The following is a 21654-nucleotide window of genomic DNA, read 5'->3' as shown; positions in this document are numbered from 1 at the left end:
GCACCCTTCCTGCCAAGGCTACCGGCATCCTGGGCTGCATTGGTAGGAGCGTTGCCAGCAGATGGAGGGCAGTGATTCTTCCCCTCTATTCAGCACATCTGGAGTCCTGTAACAGCTCATCCACAACAGAAAGGATGTCAACAAGTTGGAGAGAGTCCGACGGAGGGCAGTGAAAATGGTTGTGGGCTGGGGGACAGGACTGGGGAGGAGAGGATGAGGGAACTGGGCTGATTGAGTCTGGAGAAGAGAAGACCGAGGGGGATTGAATAGCAGCCTTCACCTCCCTGCCGGGGGGCTGCAAAGAGGGTGGAGCTGGGCTGGTCTCAGTGGGGGCAGATGGCAGGACAAGGAGCAATGGGCTCAAGCTGCAGCAAGGGAAGATGAGGTTGGATATTAGGAAAAAAACTCTCACAAGGAGGGTGGGGAAGCACAGGGACAGGCTCCCCAGAGAGGTTGTGGAGTCTCCATCACTGGAGGTTTTTAAGGCCTGCCTCTATAGCCCTGGCTGGGATGATGTAGTTGGGGCGGGTCCTGTTTTGAGCAGGGGGTTGCACTAGATGCCACCTCCTGAGCTCCCTTCCAGCTGTCATGTTCTAATCGTCCCATTCAAACAAATGGGGTTTGAAACAGGCAGGGACATTTTTGAGGGGGGGGCCTCACTTATTGGACTGTGTAGTTGGAAGAGATATTAGATAAGCTTTTAGGCACAGAGGGCCCTTCCTCAGGTCTGAGACAGAAGCAGAGGCAGCCTGACCCAAGTAACGAAAAACTAGAAAAATAAAAGCAAAAATAAAAGCTAGAAGGAACAGAGCAGGGCTGTTAAACAGCAGTGGTGCAATCAGGATTAGCTGGAAGATGACAGAAATGCAGCAGGAAGGGCCGCCCCTAAGTGCAAGAGTAAGACCATTCAAGGGGGAAGAGGGTCCGGGAGTGCAGAGATTGGCAGGTAGATGATGATGAGCTAGTGTCAGCACCTGGGCTCAGTCCCTGGTTGCTGGCACCAGGTGGAGCGACGACATCTTGTTTCCAGGCCCGACTGCTGAAGATGTTTTGTATCATCCCTTTGAGCACAAGAAGGATGGGGCCACAAAGCCGGTGGCTGCTTTCTGAGAAATGTTCTCCTGCCTGCGTTCCCACGTCTCTGCCCTTTATCTTTTCCCCGCGTTGGTTCATTCTGGGATGCGTAGTTTGTCTGGTTTCACCCAGTCACTTCTACGCGGAGGCACAGTGCATTAGCTGGGGTGCGCCATGCTCTGGGCAGATATGTGCAGCTTTTGTGGGTGTCAGTGGGTTCATTGTGGGGTGTCGATGGTAGCAGCAGCAGAAATGAGCTGATGGGAGCCTTCATCCCTGGAACACTTCAAAATCAGCCTGGGCATCTTCCAGAGACCTGTTCCCTGGGGCCAAGACCAGTGTCCCAGCATGGCTCCGGTCCGTGGCATGTGCATAGCCAGAATGGACAGTCCCGAAGGTCTCCTATGGCTGCAGCATCCCTTGACACTGCCAGCAAGGCCCATGGAGCGAAGCTGGGTCAGCACAAGGCACCTTCTCCCCAGACACTGGTGGAAGCAGCAGCCTGGAGCACAAGTCCTGGGGCTGGAGGGATGGACTCCCCAATAAAATATGGGGACAGCGGGGTGGGTGGCAGGGGCCTGCATGTGAGCAGAGGGAGCCTAGGCACAGGCCTGCCTTTTCTTTCATGCAGGCCCAAGGGTCCAGCCCTAGGCAGGGGCCCAAGGACGGGGGGCGGGGGGGGGGGAAAGCCGAGGCAACACTTTCCAACCCCAGGTCATTTTTCAGCGCCTCCATCCAGCCGGGAACAGCTGCAATGCTGATGGGGAATTGCAGCAGCTGGGCTGGCAAGGCCCTCGGTGGGGTTCAGCTCATCCAGCCCCTGCTCCAGGCAGGACCAGCCCCATCCAAACCCTCCCAGACATGTCCTTGTCCAATTTACTGTGAAAACGACAGCCTGGCCCTGTGCAGCATTGGTTTGACCCTGAGCGGGAGGGCGAGACCTTCAAGCCAGGACCCTGCAAGGTTGGTCCCAGCAGGACAGCCCAGTCCCCATCCCCAGCCTGGGCTGTACCAAGCACCCAGGTGAACGCCCCCCCGCCCCCCTTGTAGTAACAGGAGGGGAAAATAACTCCTTTGCAGCCCCACGGGGCAGCCTGGGGCACCTGCTGCACAGGTGTTGGCCCTGGGGGTGGGGGGAAGAGCCCTTTCTCTATCCCTGCTCAGCAGAAGCCTGAGATCAGGGAGCTTGTCCCTGCCCCGTGGGACAAGGGAGAGGTGTCCCAGCTTCTCGCCCTGCTCCCTCCCGCCTGCTGGGAAAGAAGCGACAACCATGGCGCAGCTGGGTTTTCTGGGCATTTAGTTTGAAAAAGTATCGGTCGAAAGTGGACAGGGTGAGGTGCGATGGCAGCACCAGAGCCAGAGGGTTCCACCACTAGAAACAGGAAGGGCCTTAAATAAAAAGGGGCGCAGATTAAAAAAAACCTCCACAGTGAAAGAGTTCTTCCCTTCGCGCGGAAGCGGCGCTCACGGGCGCTGCAACGGCCGCAGCCACCTGGAGACAGTGGCGGGATGTCCCGGGCCGCCCCCCCCCCGCCGCTCCAGGGCTGCCCGCACGGCAGCTCCGCTCTCAGCTCACCCTTTGGAATGGTTACAAATGAACAGCGCGACATGCCCTGGTGACCGCCCCCCGCCCACCCCGCCCGGGACACAGACAACGAGGCCTCTGCTAAGGCTAAAAAAGGACAAGACTTGGGCGTCTTGAGTTCAGCGCGGTTAAGAAACGAGAGTCTGGCGAGCGCCTGGCAGTCTCTGTGCGGGGCCGACTAGTCCAGCCTGGCCTTCTTGCTGCTGTCGCTGCCGTTCTCCTCCGCTGCTGCCGCCGCCAGCACCGCTGCCTCCTCCTCCAGTTTCCGCTTGCTGCTCTCGGGGGCGGGGGCCTGTGTGTTGCGGGATTTGAAGCTGATGATGATGCAGGTCATGTTGTCGCAGCCAGTGCCATCCCCGGAGGTGTCTGGAGCCAAGCACTGATCCAGGAGCTGGGAAGAGATGAGGGCAGTTAACAGAGCAGAGAAGGCCCCTTGTTCAGGCCAGTCGGGTCCTGTAGTAGATGGCCAAGGCACCTGCCAGCAGCTGGCTGGGCCTGATGGAAGTGCTGTGGCAGGGAAGAGCAGTGCTGAGAGCTGAGGGCAGGGAAAGCCTCGGGTTCCAGACATGTGGCGTCCAGTCAGGACAACCCAGGGAGGTGGCAACAGCAGCAGAGGAGATGTGCTGCCCTGCACTGAGGGGTCTGGCCCGCACTTGGACATCTGGCCCCTTTAAGTGACTTTCCTCAAATAGCACCAGCACCCAGACGCCGTGAGTGCAGGGAGCCCGTGCAAGCTGCTTACCTCTTCTACAATGGCGGAGAGAGGCCGCAGGACTCCATTCTCGTCCTTCTGGGTGATCTTGGACTGCACAAAGTCCACCACTTCCTGGCTGCTCATGACGTTCCTGCCAGAAGAGGGGCAGAAAGTCAGAGCAGCTGCCCAAGGGGCACTGGGAGCGCCCAGCTCTGCACAACTATACCACAGCTGACGTGAGAGCAGGTGCTGGCTGAGAGCTGCGGGGCGGTGGGGGACAGGAGAGGAGCAGCACAGAAAAGGCAGGGTTCGGCTCCCAATGCTCTCTGCCCCTCAGCAGCCACCCAGGGGAGGGGTGGTCTCTGACAGGCCCTAGGCATCGGGGCCCTGACCTGGCACCTGGGTCAGCAGGAGATGGATGGGGGGTGTGGGGGCAGTTCCCAGCCCTGCCTGCCTCAGAGAAGGACTGCGTGGGATGCGATGCACTCCCACTGCTCACCAGATCCCATCGCAGGCGATGACCATGAAGTCGTGGTCGTCACTGATTGTGAGCACCTTGATGTCCGGCAAGGCGGAGATCATCTGCTCCTCTGGGGGCAGGTTCTTGTTCCGCTTGTAGAAGTGGTCACCTGCAGAGAGGGGACGGTCAGCACAGCCACGCATTACAGCCACCACCGGCAGGGGTGGATCTGGGCAGGCAGTGGTGTAGCTGCACCACCAATCCCTGCGCTACCCACACTTTAAACCAACTGTCTGGAGGTACAGCGGCGTTTCTATCCAGGCAGCACAGTGGGAGTCCACTGGCATCATGGTTCATTGTCATCTCCCCGATTCCTGCTAATCTCTCTTCATTCCACAGGTGTGAACGACCCGCTCTCCTCTGTACAGGCTTGGTGTTCCACTCTTCAAACTCTCCTTTCTCTGCAGTTCTGCTGTCTGTCAGCTGTTCCTGGTCATGTCTCATTTCTATTTCGCTGCCCTGCAGGCTGTTTGTAGCTCTAGCTAAAAACCTAAACTCAGGTGGGGCAATATTAACTCAGGCGTACAAATGACCGACAAGGCATTATTGGAGGCCCTGTCAAGACACTCAAGAAGGCCAGATGTTGTTTGACAAATCTGACTACGAGATGTATATTTAACCATAACACCTGCAGGATTAAGGACACAATCTCTTTTGACTGTTCTTTGCCTACTGACTGTGTTGTGTTTTTTTAACTTTATACAGAAACCAGCAAATGAGCGCACATTCCAATACTGGTTCTCACTTTGATCTTGAACTGAAGTCTACAGAGCCAGCCCCTGGCGTATTAGCAGGGCCTCTGGGTTCCCTTTAACTGGAGGAAGACATGCTGTGGTCTGTGTGATGCCACACCAGCCTTACCCCCCTTTCAAAATCTGGGATCTGCCCACAAGCAACAAGCCCACTGCTGGGAGCCTGCTGCAGCACGGGATGAGCCCCGTAGGGGCAAGAGCCATGCCAAGGGCCCAAGCCAGAGCCAGAGCCAGAGCCCTGCTGGCAGGGCCACGCCTGAGGCCGGAACAAGCCCCTGGTCACTGGGCCCAGCCAGGTCAGGGGAACTCACCTGTCCGATTGTTGCAGGGCTAGGGAAGCTGGGACCCCTTGCATCAAACCAAGTGCCAAATGCCACTTCTTGCCACCCCCACCCCATCATCCTCCTCTGATTACACAGACTGTTCTCGCTGCCTTCTCAGGCCTCTCAGGGGTGGTCGCAGAATCTCAGCCTCAGTACCGCAGAGGTGAGTAGGGTCTAACAAGGGTGTGTCATGCTACAACTGTTGTGGCCCTAACCCACCCTGGAATATTCCCACTGTCTCGACACCTTGCTTGCGTGGAGTGCAGCTGCCTGCCGAGTCAAGGTGTCACTGAGGCACTTGCAGTTTTGCTTGGGCCCCTCCTGAGCTGTTTGGTGCAATGGAGCAAAGTCCAAGGGGCAGCAGGTGCAGGCATAAACAAGGAACTGGTGGGGGGAAGGACCCTTTCAGCTGAGGGATGAGCTGCACAGAAATAAATGGAGGCTGGAAATCAGCAGGTGGCTCCTGCCTGAAACGGAGCTGGATTCTGGCAGAGCTGTCAGCTCTTCGGAGGGTCTCGTCCTGGCCCGTGAGGGGCCTTGCTCTAAGACCCCTCCCCCTGACGGGACAAAGAGCTATGGGGATACGTTGGATCTGCATGCGCAAGTCTAAAGCTGCTTTCTGCTGAATCTGCAACAGCCAACGCACATACTGTTTTGAGTCCCGCAGCCCACACCCTCCTCCTGGATTCACTCACCGATCGCTCGGGACAGATTGAGGCCGCCATTCACTCTCCCATCCATGGTGACCTTCCCGCCGGCGTTTTTTATCCTGGCCAACTCCACCTCGTCCTCGGGCTTGTGGTCATATGACATGTCCACGGCTTTTCCGCCCTCGGACACCACGCAGCGGGAGTCCCCAGCGTTGGCCACGATTAGTTGCTTGCCCCGGATCAGGGCTACGACGGCCGTCGTCCCACTGTCAGAGCCAGGCTGTGGGGAACAAGGGGCTGGCTGAGAACTCCCTGCCAGGCACAGGCCCCACATGGTGCCCCAGGCCCTGCAGGAGCCAGCACCAGCCATGGATGGGATAGAAACCACCACCAGTGCTCACAGGACACCTTGCTACCGCACCACTGAGATGCGAGGCCTGGGGGGTATGTGGGGGCACTGGAGCAGGAGTGGAGTGCACCACGTTATGTGGCAGTAGAGCAGGTCCCCACATCCGCTTCCAACCCCGGAGATGTGGGCAAGGCTGGAGCTGTGCCCTCCTTGGCCACGAAGGGAGGGATGGAGCCTTCTGCGGCCTCTGCCGCATGCCAGCAAGATGCAGCCCTGGGCCTCTGGTCAGTGGGAGACCCGTGAACTAGAGGGGCCCCAGGACATACTCCCCAAGCCTGAGGGACCTCAGGATAGAGAGTGAGCAAGCTTTCAGCTGCCCTGCAGCCCCAGTGCCCATCCCCCCTCCCAGAGCTTCCCTGGAGCCCTCTCCTCAGCTTGGTGCCACCACCCAGAAGCCCAGAGCATGGAGCAGGACCCGCACCTCCTCTTTCCCCTCCATGCCCGGTAACAACATCTCTTCTTCTTCATCCTCGTCCTCCTCAGCCTCTTCTGTGTCATCCTCATCCTCCTCGTTCTCTGCCTCCTCGCTGCTGTAGCCAGTCTCCTCCTCGCTGCACTCCTGCCAGGAAGAGGAGCATGGCTCCAGCTGTGGCGCAAGACCTGTGCCTTGGCTCGAAGGAACCAGCCTCACGGAGCAGGATGGGTGGCAGGCCTTCCCACCCCAGGGCACACAGTCAGGTGCCATGGTTATCCAGCAGCTGGTGGGGTCAGGCATTTGGCCAGGCCACAGAACCCGCTGAAACACCTGGGACTTCCAAATGCACCCTCGCCATGCCTAGAGGACCCCAATGCAGGCAGCTGCTGGCAAGTCCCACCTCCAGCCCTAGCTGGGGGATGAGCTGAGGCTTGGGGCTCCCAGCAGGAGACATGACCCTGCCCAGCCTGTGGGCCATCTGCCCCGTGCTTTGGCTCCTACCTCACTGTCCTCCTCCTCCTCCTCCGCCTCATCCGACTCGTCCTCGCTGTCCTCAAAGAACTTGGATTTGGTGGTGCGCTGGGGCTTCCCTGTGGAGGAGCAGGAGGGCCCAGCTTCCCCAGTGGATGAGGTGACCGCCTCTTCGCCCCGGCCCAGGTCGGCTTTCCCAGCTGCAGAGCTGTCGCCCCCCGCACCCGCTCTGTCTGAGGTGGAGGAAATGCCTGTGGCCTCCTCATCTGGCTTGCTGTTGTCCCTCTCCTTGTGCTCGGCCAGCTCCCCGGGGGTGGCCTCCCCGTTCATGCTGGCCTCCCCGCCGTGCTCCCTGCCCGCCTCCCCGGCTGCGCCCGGCTTGCTCTTGAGGTTCTTGGTGCAGTTCTGCCCGTAACGGGTCAGCAGCTCCTCGATGGTCATCGTGGCTTCCTCATGCAGGAGGGCGGCCTCCTCGTTGTCGACTGCCAGAGACATGGAGGGGTCAGAGCGTGGGACGCACTGCACTGCCCCCAGAGCTGCTGGCAGGGCGAGCCTAGCCTGGGCGGCAGGGGGCAGGGCGGGTCCCCGGGACAGGTCTCTCAGCTGTGCTGTGGCATGCAGGCAGCACGCGCACACATGCAGAGGTGCCAGAGATTCAGCCAAGCAGCCCATGGGGGTGGGGGAGGGAGCCCCTCACTCTTCAACATGGACACATACAGGTCCCGCACTGCTGCGCTATGTACGTGGCAGCCACCCCGGAGTGCCTCCAGGCCTGCCTGATGACCACCCGCCTGTGTCCTGCAGGTTTCACAAGACCACCTGCTCTCACAGAGCAGGGTTAAGGCAACTGTCCTTCCTGCACTCTATTGTGCGGGAGTCATGAGCTGGTGTAGGGGCTGCAGGAGACCCCCTCCCCCCAGCTGCACAGGTCTCAGACCCCTGGGTGGCTTGGGGCCCATGGATGCCAAGTGCTGGGACACTACAGACCATGGTCTTGCAGAGACCTGCCTGCTGACACCCAGCCGAGCAGAGAGGCTGAGCCGTACGGCTCTAGCTCCGAACAGGGCCCAGGAGAAACGCTAGCACTTCACTGTGGAGTCTTGGGTGTCCCTGTTTCTCTCTGGACTCGGGGCTGGGCCACAGATGCTGGGCCATTTGTGGGGCAACGTGACCGAGTGGTTACTGATCTGCGCAAGCTGCGAGGGAGGGGAACGGCAGCACCCAGTGCACGGCACAGGGGAAGCCGGGACCGTCTCCATCACTGCCACCAGGCCGGTAGCAGGCTCAGCCTTCCCAGAGGATAACACTATTCTAGGCAATGTCTCCTTGAATCCACTCCCAGCCTGGCACTGCCTTGTGCTCCTGCCCTTGAGGGAGCTCATCTCCCAGCCAGCTCTTGGCATCTTGCTTGGGCAGACGTTTAAGGTGGGACAATGCATTTGCAGCCCAACAGGAAGAAGGTGAGAGCCCACAGAGGGGGGACTGACACCCACCTGCTCCACAGCCACGCCTGCCCCCTTGCAGCAGACACCACTGGCACCTCTTAGCACCGTGAGGGGCATCTTCCCTGCCCAGACCTCTCACATGCCCTCTCTGCAGATATCCCTAAAGGTGCCCAAGTGAGGCCAGGGCAGGTTTGCCATGCAAGCAGCAAGCTAACCCAGCCAGCACAGCCTCCAGTCTGATACACGCCCTAGTGCCTTCCTGTGCCTACCATCATCTTCATCAGCCACTTTCTCCTTCTCATCCTCATCGTCTTGGGGGCGTCCAGCCATCTGGGAGAGCTCCTTGATGACCTCCTCCGTGGTCAGCTTGGCATCGATGGCTAGGAAGGCGTCTTCCAGGGCCTAGAGACCGGCACAAGGGTGGAAGGTCTGCACAGGGTGGAGACAGAGCTCCTGCTTCCTCCCCTCTGCTCCCCCACATGCTGAGGATGTCCCGCAGCTAGGCCCTTCTGGGGCACTTGTGTGGGACAGGGTCAGCAGAGCAGGGAGGGGATGGGTCAGGACTTCAGGGGGTGCATGGAATACCCTCCTTTCTAAGGGAGTCGAGCTCAACTGACCTGCAGCCCAGCAGCCAACATCTCCGAAGCCTTCCTGCATCTGCCCTGAAGCCCTCAAGCTCACAGTAAGGGGCTGCCCAAAAAAGGCTGCATTTCCCTTACCCCCAGTGCCCCAGAGCATCCCCATCCCTGTCCTGATCCAGGTGACTGCAAACGAACCAGGGCAGCTCATGGGTGATGGAGGGCAGGGGCATGCTATGTAGTGACAGGGCATGGGCAAGATAGTAGCACTAAGTCCTGGCAGCTACAAGGAAACAGGATTTCCTATCGCTGAGGGAGCGATGGCCAACAGCTAGTGAGCAGACCGCTAATAAGGGGCCGGAGGGTGGAAGCTCAGCTGGAAGGAGCAGGGGAAGGGAGACCCCACAGGGCACCAGGAGCTGGGAAGGACTAGGGCCCAAAAGAGCCATCTCACACTCTGGGGCCCAGACCCTCACCTTCTGCAGTTTGCCTTCCTTGTAGGCTTTCTGGTCCTTGATGATCCCCGGGAGATACTTGGCACAGTATAGGGCGACCTCTTCCCCTGGAAGGAAGCAGAGGGACCCTGAAAAGCTTGCTCCTTCCTCAGCAGCGAGCACAGCATGACCCAGCCAGTGGGACCATTGGAGACACGAGCCAGCCCCAAATTAGGAGCTATAAGCAGGAGCATGTGTTGGTAGGGGGCTGTGGGGCACTAGCTCCTGGCAGGTTCCCTGCTGCACTGACAGGCCTGGCTGGTAACACCATTAACCATCATGACCCACCAGACCCTGCATGTTGAGGGACTTGAACCTGCTGTGGCTGGCCAGGTCCTAAGGGCTCCCTGGACAAGCCCATCAAGCATCCCACAGCTGATCCCAGCAAGAGCTGTGTTCCCACGTTCAAGCATGGGGAGCCCTGCAGCAGAGACCAGGCGCTGCCAAGGGGAGCCAGTACACTAGCACACAAGGAAGACTACAGCCCCAGGGACAAGCACAGCCCTGTTGGAAGAGGGAGGCTAGAGGAGACGTGGGAAGGTCTCGGCAGGGCCAGGCACTGCAGAACCTGGAGGAGGTGTCACTCACGTGAAAAGCCAAAAGCAAGGGTACAAATCTGAGCTTTGCTCCTGAGCAGGACTGCCAGTCATCACATGACACAGGTGGCAGCCGGCACCCGCAGAGGGACCCCAGCTCCAAGACAAGCCACTTGGAGGAGCTGGACTAGATGCAGTGACGTGAGTCACTGGCATCCAGCTGATGGAACAGACCTGGTGGAACGCAAGACGCAAGGGCCTGTGCAGAGTCACCTGGTAACCAAGGGTCAGTGGGGAGGCCAAGAACAGTGCAGGGGGCCCAGGGTAGAGCCTCAGAGCATGGAGCAGGCGACTGAGCTGGGCATGGAGAAGGGCAGGAGTGGAGTCTGCCAGAGACAGAAGGGGCCAGTGCAGCTAAGGGCTCTACCATACATTCAAATAGAAGCTGGATAAAAGCCAGCTACAGAGCTGTTACACATTTTCATCCATAAACTTTATAGCTGGTTGGCTCTTTTTATAGCTGGAGAGACATTACTACTGTGTGATAATCACTTTGCAAGTGTGGCCTGTCTAAACTGATTGCACGATTCACCACTTCGTTGCATAACTTGTCAGGCATAGTGGGAGCCATAGGGCCAAGGCAGGATGTCCCACTGGGGTGGGGGAATGGCAGGAGGCAGCTGAGCCCAGCCCTATACTCATGCAGCGGAGATGTACTTCCAGGCATGCAGGCAAAAGCTCCCTCCTGATCCTGCTGCAATTTGCGATGCGTGGCTGGGAAGGAGCCCCCATGCCAAACTGCTGGCAGCAGCACCACGTCAGCCTACGTTTCTCTGCTAAGGTGTGACCCAGTGCCCTGCTCCACCATCCAGCAGAAGCAGGGGTGAAAAGGGAGGGGCAAAGACCACAACAATGGAGAAAGGTAGGACCTGGAGTGATGTGGGACCTGCCCCTGTTCCAGCATAACCACAGGGAGAGGCTGAGAGCCCAGCCCTGGGGGTACAGGGTGCTCAAGGAAGAATGGTAGCAGGAAGCCCTCAGGCCTGCAGGCACGGAGGGTGCAGCAGGCAGTCAGTGAGGGGCAGATGCCTTGGGGGAAGCAGCTGCTGACAAAGGGGACCCGTGGAAAGGTCAATGAATTGGCTCTGTCCAGGCAGGTGCAGTCACCGTGGGAACGTGGGCGAGAACACCAGCTGCCTGGCCAGACCCAGCTCCCACCCCAGGGTCAGGAACGGGGAGACTAGGGCAGGGAATAAGGATTTTCTGAGAGAGAAGCGAAAGTGCCGGGAATCTGGACAGGGTAAGAAGGACGACTAGGGAAGCGGCGGGGCCATCAGCCTGACGCCAGCCCCCAGACCAGCCAATACAGGACCTAATCAGCAAGGAACTGAAAGGGGCATGTGACCAACACTGACCCATGGGGTTTATGGGACAGAGGCCTCGTCTCAGGGACGGCGTCTGTCAGTGTCGACACTGCAAGCTTAGTGAGAAAGGCAGCAGCACCACTAAGGCATCAGACCTCATACTACACCCTTCAGCTAAGAAACCAGAGGAACCAATGCAAATGCCTCGCACCTTCCTTGGGGCTTAGCACGGATCTGTCCCAGGCTGTTACTGAACATCGCAGACCACGGTGGGAGCAAACTGCCAGTCCTGGAGGCCTCACAGAGAAGAGTCTGCCAGTTGCTGCCCCTTTATGAGCTGACGGCAGTTGGGGCAGCACAGGAAAGGAGCAGCTGGGCTCTTTATGACCCTGGGGTGAAGGGCAGCAGATGCATCCCCATCGCAGGCTGATGCCACTTTTACCACTGCCTCCAGCTGCTTTGCAAACTCACCCCCACACCTCATCTGGTCTGGGCTGAGCCTCAGGCAGTCCCAGTTCCAGCTCACCCACTAGCCACCATGCTGAGCCATAGCTGGGGCTGCCTGGGTTCAGAGAACACCATGCCCCAGCCATGGTCCCATATGCATGGCAGAGGGGGCAGAAACACAGCACGTGGCCTCCTGGACCCTGGAGCTCTCCCACCTGCCACAGCTCTGTGGAGATCGAGCTAACCCACCCATGGGCCCTGGCCCCAATCCCTCCTGGGGCTGTGGAGACAGCAGCGTTTTGTGACTCACGGCACCAATGGAACTAATCCTGCCCATACAGACACCCGGCCCTCACCTGTCAGCTAGCCCTAGGCCCCACCAGCCTGGCATGGGTCCAGAAGAGCAAGGGCACCTGGATCTTTGGATGAGCGTCTCGCTCTGGCCTCCTCCGTGCCCTCACGTGGCTCCTTCTGGGGCAATGCTGGTCGATAATTAACTACATTGCCAATGTTTGTGGTGACTCCCTGGACAAAGGCCGCATGAAGGCTTGCCTGAAGCAACGAGCAGCCTGGTCTGCCTCAGAGGTGCCGACAAATCTTCCAGCCAGGAGCTCAGCACACCCAAGAAGGGCTGAGACCACAACATGGTTTGCAGGACATGGTGATGCTGGCAGCTCCCTCCACTCCCACAGAAGCAGGCAGCCACCCTGGCAGGGCCCTTGTCCTGATGGCGGAGACAATCCCCATGCACCAAGCCACAAGGTGACAGCCCAGATCCAGCCGCCTTACAGCCAATCCCAGCCCCAAAGCAGGCCCTGAGGGCAGCCAGCCGCATGGGCTGAATCAGCAGCCACCTAGGAGAGGGCCCCGGCAAGGAGTGCCACCAAACTGGCCCTAGTGGTGCATGCTGAGCAGATGTGTAATCAGGCATGGGGTTGGAGAGGCAAGCACCTGCCCTGACTCGGCCCTACTCCCTGCAAGCTCTGCTGGGGAGCAATGCTGCGTGTCCCAGCAGCTAGGTGTAATCTGGTGTCAGCGGCAATTGTAGCTAGACTCACCCTTCCCCCCATCCTCCTAGGGACTAATGATGGGGTCCAGGCCCACCATCCAGCTGGCCTCTGGGCTGGGACATGACGCCCATGACAGCCCAGGTACAGGGATGGCCCATGCATGCAGAACACAGCACCCAGACAGCTGCTGCCTGAGCAGTGACCCTGAGCAAACACTTCATTGTCCATGCTCCAACTCTGCCTGCCCATCTCACTGCTCTGGTCACCACTCTACCACTAAAAATTCCTAGTGAGACCACACCACCATCATGGCCAAACAGAGGATCAGTAGCACAATCATGGCTGTGGGCTGGGCAGCCCTACCCCACTGTCCTCCCACAGGCAGACATTCAAGACCCTCCTGCCCCAATGCCAGGCCCATCTCACTCCCCCTCTGCTTAAAGCCCGAGTCCTGGAGAGAGGCCTGCAGCTTGGTGTCTCAGGGGCTCAGCTGTTTCAGAGATGGGGCTGCGCCAGGGCTGCAGGCACGTGCATTCTTGCTCCAACCTGTCTGCAGACTCAGGCTGACATCACAGCAGCCGCTCTGGAGCCAGAGCCTGCGGCGCCAGGTGTTTCTGAGTGGAGCTGGCTTCTGTGTCCACAGGATGCATGGTCCTGGCTACTGTGCCGTAGTCACCCTATTTCTCATCTTACCACCTCATAACCATCTGTCAGGCCTTGACTCACCCACTTAGATTCATAGAATAGATTCACAGAAGTAGGGTCGAAAGGGACCTTGTAGATCATCCAGTCCAACCCCCTGCCCTGGGCAGGAGAGAAAACCAGGCTCAAATGACCCCAGCCAGGTAGATGTCAAGCCTCCTCTTAAAGACCCCCAGGGTAGGAGCCAGCACCACTTCCCTTGGAAGTTGGTTCCAGATCCTAGCCGCCCTGACTGTGAAGTAGTGCCTTCAGATGTCTAGTCTAAACCTGCTCTCTAACAATTTGTGACTGTTACTCCTTGTTACCCCGGGGGGGCGCTAGGGGGAACAGGGTCTCTCCCAAACTCTGCTGGTCCCCCCCTAGTGAGTTTATAGATGGTCACTTGTGCTACCCAGACTCAGGGCTCAGTGAGCACTCACTCCTCTCTCTAGATGTCTGCTCAGATCACTGATCTAAACTTGAACTGCTTCAGAGAAAAAGGCCTAGTGACGAGAGACCTCCTGAGAGTTGGGGAGGGGGGAGCACTGGGAGAGTGAAGGGATCAGTGTTGGGTCTTTCAAACAGCATGTGGATGGGATCTGATGTGTTGGCAGGAGTCCTGCCCAGAAGCCAGAGGCATCATTCATAAGGAGACCCATGGGAAAGCAAACACAGCTCGTAACTTCAGCTGGGGAAAACCCAGACAACCCCCTGGGAAAAAAATGTCCTACACACACGCCCACAGCTCCTCTGAGAGGCAGGGATGCGACAGCCTCAGAGCAAGACTGGCATGAAGACAGGCGCTTTCCACAGGAGACAGCTGGAGATGCAGAGGCCTCCTAGGAGGTAGAGATGGGCCCGTGCAGCATCTCAGAGAGGCTGTGCGTCCAGAACATCCGTCACAACGTAGGAGGTTTGGAGCAGCACAACACTGAACCAAAGGCCATGTTCTGAGGGGCGCTGGCTCTGGGGCCCCAGGGATGGAGGGATATCAGCCTGACCTGGTGAAACACAGCAGCAGGATGGAGACCAGCGGAACAGTCAGGAACGGGGAAACGCCTGGTGGCTGCAATCAATGCCTCCTGAGAGCAAGTGGCCCAAACTGAGGCACTGCCCAAAGGGGGGGCCAAAGCTGCTGCTCAGGTCTTTTCATGAATGCTCACTGGGGGCCCCCAACTCCCAGCTCAGCCCCACATGCTAAGTCTGGGAGCAGCCGATCACAGAGCTCCTGGCAAGTCAGAAAGTGATGCTCTTTTTGTGTGGATTAAGGAACTGGTGCCTGCAAGAGGCTCAGGCATGAGGGAGAAGGCAGCCTGGCACATACCCAGAGGGCACGGGTTCAGCCCACGCGTGGGCTCAGGCAGATGTCACTGCTTCGGGTGCATTGCAAGCTCAATTTCCAGAGCACGATTCTGTGCTGCATGGATCCAGCTTTTAACCCTATCCTGCCCAGGGACAGGAGGCACTGACTGGCATCCAAAACAACAGACAGGGCATTTCTTGCAAGAGCAGCTCCAGAGAAGTGAAGATCCTGTACTGGCCTGGCTGGGGGAAGCAAGGGGGGGAAGGGGGAAGAGCAGTGGGACAGGGTGGGGCCAGCTAAAACTGGATAGAGACCAAAACACAGAACAGCCCTATCAGTACAGTATCCGCACATGGGGATGTGGAGCAGGGACAGTAGCTCCAGGGACCAGGCCCCTCCACTACCACTGGGACAACCAAGGAGGACAAAAGACCATGAGAGACCAGGCTTCAAGGGCAGCCATCTAGAGCAAGTACATGCCAGCAGCCAGCTCCATCTCACCCACGCTCTACAAGATGGGCTGTGCATGCAGTGCACAAATGTGTTTGCGCATACACATACACTACCCATGGTGATCCTTAGGCCACCCTCCTGCCCAACCCTCATCTATAGAGAAAACAGGCTCAGCCCTGGGGAGGCCAGCAGCCGTGATGCCTGCTGGGGGGTGCCTGCTGGATGCCTGCTGGAAATGCAAATCCAGTTGCAACCCCACCAGCCCAGCACCCTCCTTCCGGAGGCCTCACAGACTCACTCGGCCAGAGAAGAGTCCTGTACAGCAGCAGGACCTCAAGGTGGGCAGACTGCTGGGAAGAGGCTCCCAACACAATTCCCTGGAAAGAGCAAGGAGCAGTTACCTCCGTGTCCATCGTAGACCGAGAACATGGCCGTTTCGCTGTCCAGCTCGGGGATGCAGTTGTGTGCATCCTGAAAGAGAAGCATAGAGTCAGGCGCGCCCAGGGTCCCCATGGGGAACTGCTGGGACAGCTCATCCTTGCCTCGACAGACTCCTCAAACACCAGCATTTCTCTCCTTGCAAAGCTGGAGGGAAGGCAAGAGCAACAGAATAGTGCCTGAAACACAACCCAGGCCCTGCCAGACACGCCCTCTGGGGAAGCTCACCACAGGACCGCTGCTCTTCAAGGAGGAGGCTGCAGACCTTCAGCCTCAGGCAACTCCCCTGCACTAGGAGGGCAGCCCAGCCACCCCTCCCACCCACAACTATGCAAATGCCTCCACCTCCCCTGCACGGCAGGCTATGGATGGGACCATTTCTGCCCTTCTACCCTCTCGGCCCCATGAGGGTAGCAGTGCTATCACCCTGTGGTGCAGGTGGGTGCAGGGGCACAGACACCAAGGACTTGCCTACACATGGAGAGTCCCCAGCATATCCACAGCGCCATAATCACACTGGTAGGTTCCCTGCAAGCGAGCTTGACTTGCTCGGGTCTCTGCACCTTGCCCAGCCCAGAGCCCACGTGCCTGCTGGTGTGCTCCCGTTTCACAAAGCCATGAACTCAGGCCTGCTGCCCGGTGCCAGGCTCAGATGTACCTGGTGAGAGACTGCAGAAGGCAGCATTCATCTCACAGCCCAGTGAGACCAGGGCAGTGCACAGCCCATTTCCTCTCTGAGCTCCACTGGGCATGCTGGATTTAGCTAGTCTCAGCCAGGTGGCCAGCTGGAGGGCAGGGAGGAGCATGTTATGGGGACTTCTCCCAAGCAGTCTCTGAACAGGGTGCAAAGGAGGTGCCAACCAAAAACCAAACAGCATTAAAGAAGCATGAAGAAACTGCTGCTTCCACACAGCATCTCAGTCCTGTCCATCCTCCATGTACCCACCAACCCTCTCAGCAGAAAGCAAGGGTCCATCTCTCAAGGGCCTGAGAGGCGCTTCGATAGCTCGGGGTGAGCAGAGCACCACAGAGCAGTGGACCAGGGCAGGTGCCCAGCCCTTCTGCTGTCAGGTGTGGTACTGAGTGCAGTTTGCTCTCTGCCATGATGCCTTCTGGCACTGCTGGGGAAAGCTGGCCTGTGTCCTGCTGTGGATGCGGTGCCTGCACCCAGTTGGCTCCAGCAGAGCTGCTTCAGAGGGCCGCATTGTGACACAAAGGGCCCGACAGGCATTGGTATAGGAAGAGCATGCCCAAAACTGCAGAGGAGTCTGTTTCACACATGCCTTCTTGGGCTGAGCCCTGGCCTGAGAAATGTGATCCTGGCAAGGCATTTTCCACCTCTGCTTTGGCCCAGGCATCCTGAGCTGGGTCACAGCAGACCAGCACCCCTGGGACATCTAAAGGCTGCAGCATCTGAGGTCTCTTTCTTCATCACACTGCCCAAGTCAATGGGGCTTCCAGAGGCCACAATGACAGCCCACACTCCACAGGGGAGAGCAGCACCATGGCCCATGAGTGCATCAGAGAAGCACACCTCTCTCTAATGCAAACAGCATCCTGACTCTCACAGTCTGTCCTAACCAAGTCCCAGCCAGCGCTTGGCTTGCTATGGGACTGCAGGGGTCATCAGGGCTGGGCAAGGAGGGATGTGTGAGCACACAAACCACACCTCACTGCAGAGCAGAACTGACGTTACAACAAGATAAAGAGACCAAAGGCCCATAAAGTCTAATGGGAAAGCCATGGCCAGACTCTCCTCAGTCAGCAAGCGAGGCTCTTTCTTCTCCTGGCAGGGGAAGAAGAGAGATGTCAGCTGCCTTCAAAGACCTCTGCTCACAGAGAGGAAGCGGGCAGAGCAGACCGCAGCAGCTAAAGGAGTCTCCAGAGAGCAGGCTGCAGTACAGAGTCCACTTCTCCCAACCCAGAGGGGGCCAGGAGCCAGGAGCACCAGGCTTTGTCAAGGCAAGAAAGGAGGAATGAGGCAAAGGCCTCCCCCAGCAACAGACTCAAGACACAACCCCTTTCTGCCATGTGCTCTCTGGCCACGTATGAATACATAACACATGGTGCTGTAGACGCTGATTGAGGCCCTTCAAGCAGCTTGCTGGGCTCAGGCCCCTAGGGACAAGCTTGCTGGTGCCCAATCTTGCAGGGAGTCGAGGGAGTGACGCGAAGTGTCCGGTCCAGCAGGACCTCGCCCTGGTCTGATGGCACTCGAGAGGACTAGAGGGGTCTTCGCACAGGCCACCCCAAAGCAGACACACACACAGAGCTCAGTGAGAAAGAGGAAGCTGGCTGTGCCCCTGCCACTCTGCCCCATGCAGGCTCCTGGGCAGGGATAGCCTGCCTCGCGAGCTCTGCTCCATCACCAGGCCCATGTAGGGAAGATGCCCGGTGGAGCCGTTGGCCAGGGTCACCCCCAGCAGCGGGTGAGGGCCCCACCTCGCACTCTGCTGCACCCCCAGCCCCGGCAGCCAGAGGTCAGTAGATGGGCTGAGGCTGGAGGCCATCTATCTGCCATTGCCTGCAGCAGATGCTGGACATCTCGTCAGCCGAGGAAACCACCAGCCCTCTTCCGAGCCCCGCGAAGTTCTTCACCACAGGAAGTTGCTAGGGCCACGCACGCCACAGGCTTGTGACGCATGGTGTGAAAAAGCACGTCTTCTGGCCAGCTTCGAGTTTGTCACCTCTTGAACTGACTCACTGCATAGCTCTGTCGTGAGGTAGGAAGATCGGCAGCTCCTGGTCTCTCTCTGCTGCCCTATTTGTGATTGCGTGAGCCCTTCCCTTTGCCCTGTACCCCAGGGAACAATCTCGGGCATACCATAGGTGCTGCAACGCACCCACTCAGCAGCATGCTCCTGGGCCCTGCCAAGCCCCATCACCTGTCCCTGCTCCTGGTTCTGGGCTGCTGTGGAGGCAGTGTCACAGGTCCTGCACAACCTCTGCGTAGAGACCTTCCCCCTGCTGTCGGTGGGTCAGCGGCTCCATGCCACACTCTGGCTCCTCCTGCCCCCAAGGACACATTCCTGCCCCCAACCACAGTTGCAGGTTGCTCTGCATCAGCTTCTGGCTGCTTTTCCTCCATAACAGGTGTTGAAGTCAAACCACTACTGCAACAGCTAGACCTCTGGCAGGACACAAGCCAGCTTTCCCCAGCAGTGCCAGAAGGCATCATGGCAGAGAGCAAACTGCACTCAGTACCACACCTGACAGCAGAGGGGCTGGGCACCTGCCCCCTGTGAGCAGAGACCCAGGCAACGCCACTAAGCCCTTGGAAGGCCGGACTTACTGCACAAATGCCTCCAGGCACAGGAGAGAGCATGCTTGCACCCGGCAGCCACACAGCTGACCACAAGTCAGGCTTCTTTGTCTCCCACCTGGGCTCCCAGCCCATCATTGTCTGTTGCCCAGGAAAACAAAACCCACAGAGCCCAGAGGATGGCTGCCCCAGGTGACCCAGACGCATGTAGTCGCTCTTCAGGCCTTCTACAGCTGAGCCCCAGGCCCCTATGTGCTGCCCAGGCCAGGGAGGTTTGGTTCACAGAGCAGGTGACACAAACACCTCCCAGCTCCCCATTGTGGGGGAAATGGCCCAGTCCCAGAGTCTTTTCCATCTCAGTGACAGGAAGCTGCTGGGTCACGTCACATCCCTGCAGCCTCAAGAACCCCTTGAAGCAAGCAACTGAGGACTCATCAGGGAGATGAGTCTGAAGCAGGGAGAAGCCTCCAGCCCCTGGGGGCACAGTCTGCTTGCCTTGGCCATGCAACCAGGGACAGGTTTGTAAAGCCTCCTGGTTACCCAGTCCCAATAGGAGGCAAGGCCAGAGCAGCTCACTGCAGTCAGCCCCCCATGGAGCCCAGAGCCGCTGATGGGGGGAGCTGAGAGAAGCCAGTGAGCCCACGCAGCAGGAGCATCTGGGTCCCTCATGTGTGATGCGACTGGGATGCAGACACATTGCTGGGGCCAGGGCTCAGGACAGGCCCCTGACAACACATGTCTAACTGGCTGCTGCTCTATGCTGATGGGATAGCGTGTGAGGGTGAATGCTGGAAGGCCACAGACACTTGGGCTGGGGCCCTTTGCTGCTGCTTTATGTTCATGGTGAAGCAGAGAGGCCTGAAAGGGACACTTCCCTCCCCTCAAGTGCGCTGCTCATGCCAAAGCATCAGAATCGTTGCACCTTTGCTCTTTTGTAACCTTGGATGACTCTGGACACTCTCAGCTCCTACCTGCAGCAGAAAGGAGCCAAATCTCTAGCCCAGAGCCTTGCTCTCTCACAACTAGGGGGCAGGGCAACAAAACCAATCGGACACGGAAGGGACATGAATCACAGCATCCTAGAGCAGTGGGGCTGGAAGGGCCCTACAGAGGTCATGTAGTCCAGCCTGAGGCAGGATCAGCCCTGTACAAACCACCCCACACAAAACAATCTAAACTCTACACAAGAAACCGTGAACCCCAACACAACACAGACCTAACACCTGAACCTGCCATGGAGAAAGCAGAGGATTCGTGGCAGCCAGCGCCCTGCTTCTATGAAATGTCATCAGTATACGCCCAAAAGACCCCAGGTAGAGGCCATGACCCTCACTACAGAGGAAGGCAAAACCCTTCCAGTCTGTACCAACCTGACGGGGGGAAATTCCTTCCTGATCCAAGTGCAGCATCAGTCTGACCCTGAGCAGAGGGGCAAGACCCTCTAGCCAGCAACCTTTGGCTTTGGTCCTAGCAGGTGCACTGGCACAGCCCAGTCAAAGTTCCCAGGCTTGGCTGTAGCCAACACCCAGTGCCTCTGGGAAAGGCTTAAAAACACCCTGACATGTAGCAGAAAAGGGGGGAGGGGGCAACCAGCAAAGCCCAGAAGCCGGGGAAATCCCCATAGTAGAACATAAGCGTTGTTATGCCTAGATCATCCCTAATTGCTGTCCAACCTCCTCCTCAACACCTCCTGTGAAGGAGAGTCCACCCCTTCCCTGGGCAAAATCGCTTCACATCACAATCCTACACCAGGCCCCTCGCTCCCGGCTCCTCTGGGGGAAGTGAGCCATCCATGTAACACAAGGACGAGCCAGGATTTTCTGTTGAAGAAAACTGCCAGAAACAGAAAAATGGAAGCACGGTTTGACAGTTTTTCCTTTGTGGGCCATTACTAATGCTGAACACTGTCCCTGGGCCAAGGCCACGGCCAGAAGCACCTGGTGGTCCTCTATTTGTACAGCGCCTTGCCCCAGGCAGCTACTGCACTGGAAGAAGCGATAGGAGAAGCCACGATGATGCCAATGTAACCCAGTGCAATGCACCACGTGACTCGCCCTCAGCGAAGTGATGCAGGGAGTTGAGGCAGAGCCTACAGAAGAGCGCACACGGGGCATGCGTGCGGTCACTTTTAAGGAGTGGTCTGCCGACAGCAGAGAGGGGGACACCACAAGCAAGCCGGGATAAACCCAGGAGCTTGAACAGCAGCTTATTCAAAGCAAGCTACGCAAACCCCTGGGCTCTCCTGAGCAGGGACGTCCTGTTTCGCCTGGGGCAGGTTTAGGAGAAGGAGGTTCCGGCCTGTGGCTTGGGGTCCTCGGACCTGCAGCTACACAAAAAGGCCAAAACCTCTGGAAAGAGATGGGTCCAACACCTCCGCCGTGCTGGGGCAGCTCCTCAGCGCTTCCCTCTGCCGCTGCAACAGAGCCAGCCAGGCTGGGCAGACACGGCGGCTGCTGGCGTTGCTTGTAGCGGGGCACGTAACCCTGCCCTAAGCACGTCTCTGACCGGCAGCACCCGGCCACCTTCAACGAGTTCATGAGCCATCACCCTTCCGGGACCCTCGTGGCAAACTACGACCACAGATTTGAGTCGCCTTCAAGCTACCAAAGGCTCGTGCTTACTGACGGTGTCCCGAGGCCTCTGAACTGCCCGCTCGCCCTTGCGGGCTGGGCGTGAGGTCTGTGGGCCGCCGCGCGCCCGTGTAAGCACCTCCACGGCAGAGGGCGCGTCGCCCACGGACCCCAGCGCTG

General features: G+C 58.5%; 2 protein-coding genes across 3 annotated transcripts in view; one reads left to right on the top strand and one right to left on the bottom strand.

Moving 5' to 3' along the window:
• Positions 1 to 2594: 2594 nt before the first annotated feature.
• On the bottom strand, positions 2595 to 15933 carry PPM1G (protein phosphatase, Mg2+/Mn2+ dependent 1G). 2 transcript variants are annotated; one of them, XM_025194295.1, is made up of 9 exons: positions 15606 to 15933; positions 9393 to 9478; positions 8608 to 8740; positions 6924 to 7126; positions 6429 to 6566; positions 5644 to 5878; positions 3853 to 3982; positions 3402 to 3504; positions 2595 to 3050 (listed from the first exon to the last, which is right to left on the bottom strand). In XM_025194295.1, exons 1-9 carry the CDS (start codon positions 15715 to 15717, stop codon positions 2838 to 2840), a joined length of 1353 nt encoding a protein of 450 aa, XP_025050080.1. In that variant the 5' UTR covers positions 15718 to 15933; the 3' UTR covers positions 2595 to 2837. The 2 variants fall into 2 exon arrangements, with proteins under 2 accessions (XP_025050080.1, XP_006037902.1); XM_006037840.3 differs by having other exon boundaries at positions 6924 to 7375; positions 15606 to 15929.
• A 4205-nt stretch (positions 15934 to 20138) lies between these two features.
• The window catches only part of NRBP1 (nuclear receptor binding protein 1), a 61226-nt gene continuing 59710 nt past the window's right edge, over positions 20139 to 21654 (top strand). Inside the window, exon 1 of the mRNA XM_025194298.1 lies at positions 20139 to 20217. Within this exon, the coding sequence (XP_025050083.1) occupies positions 20139 to 20217 (79 nt within the window). The remainder of the gene's footprint in view (positions 20218 to 21654) is intronic.

Source organism: Alligator sinensis, unplaced genomic scaffold (assembly GCF_000455745.1).
Source record: "Alligator sinensis unplaced genomic scaffold, ASM45574v1 scaffold2020_1, whole genome shotgun sequence".
NCBI classification, from domain to species: Eukaryota; Metazoa; Chordata; order Crocodylia; family Alligatoridae; genus Alligator; species Alligator sinensis.
The sequence above is the reverse complement of the archived record's forward strand: the minus strand, read 5'-3'. Positions and strand labels throughout refer to the sequence as shown.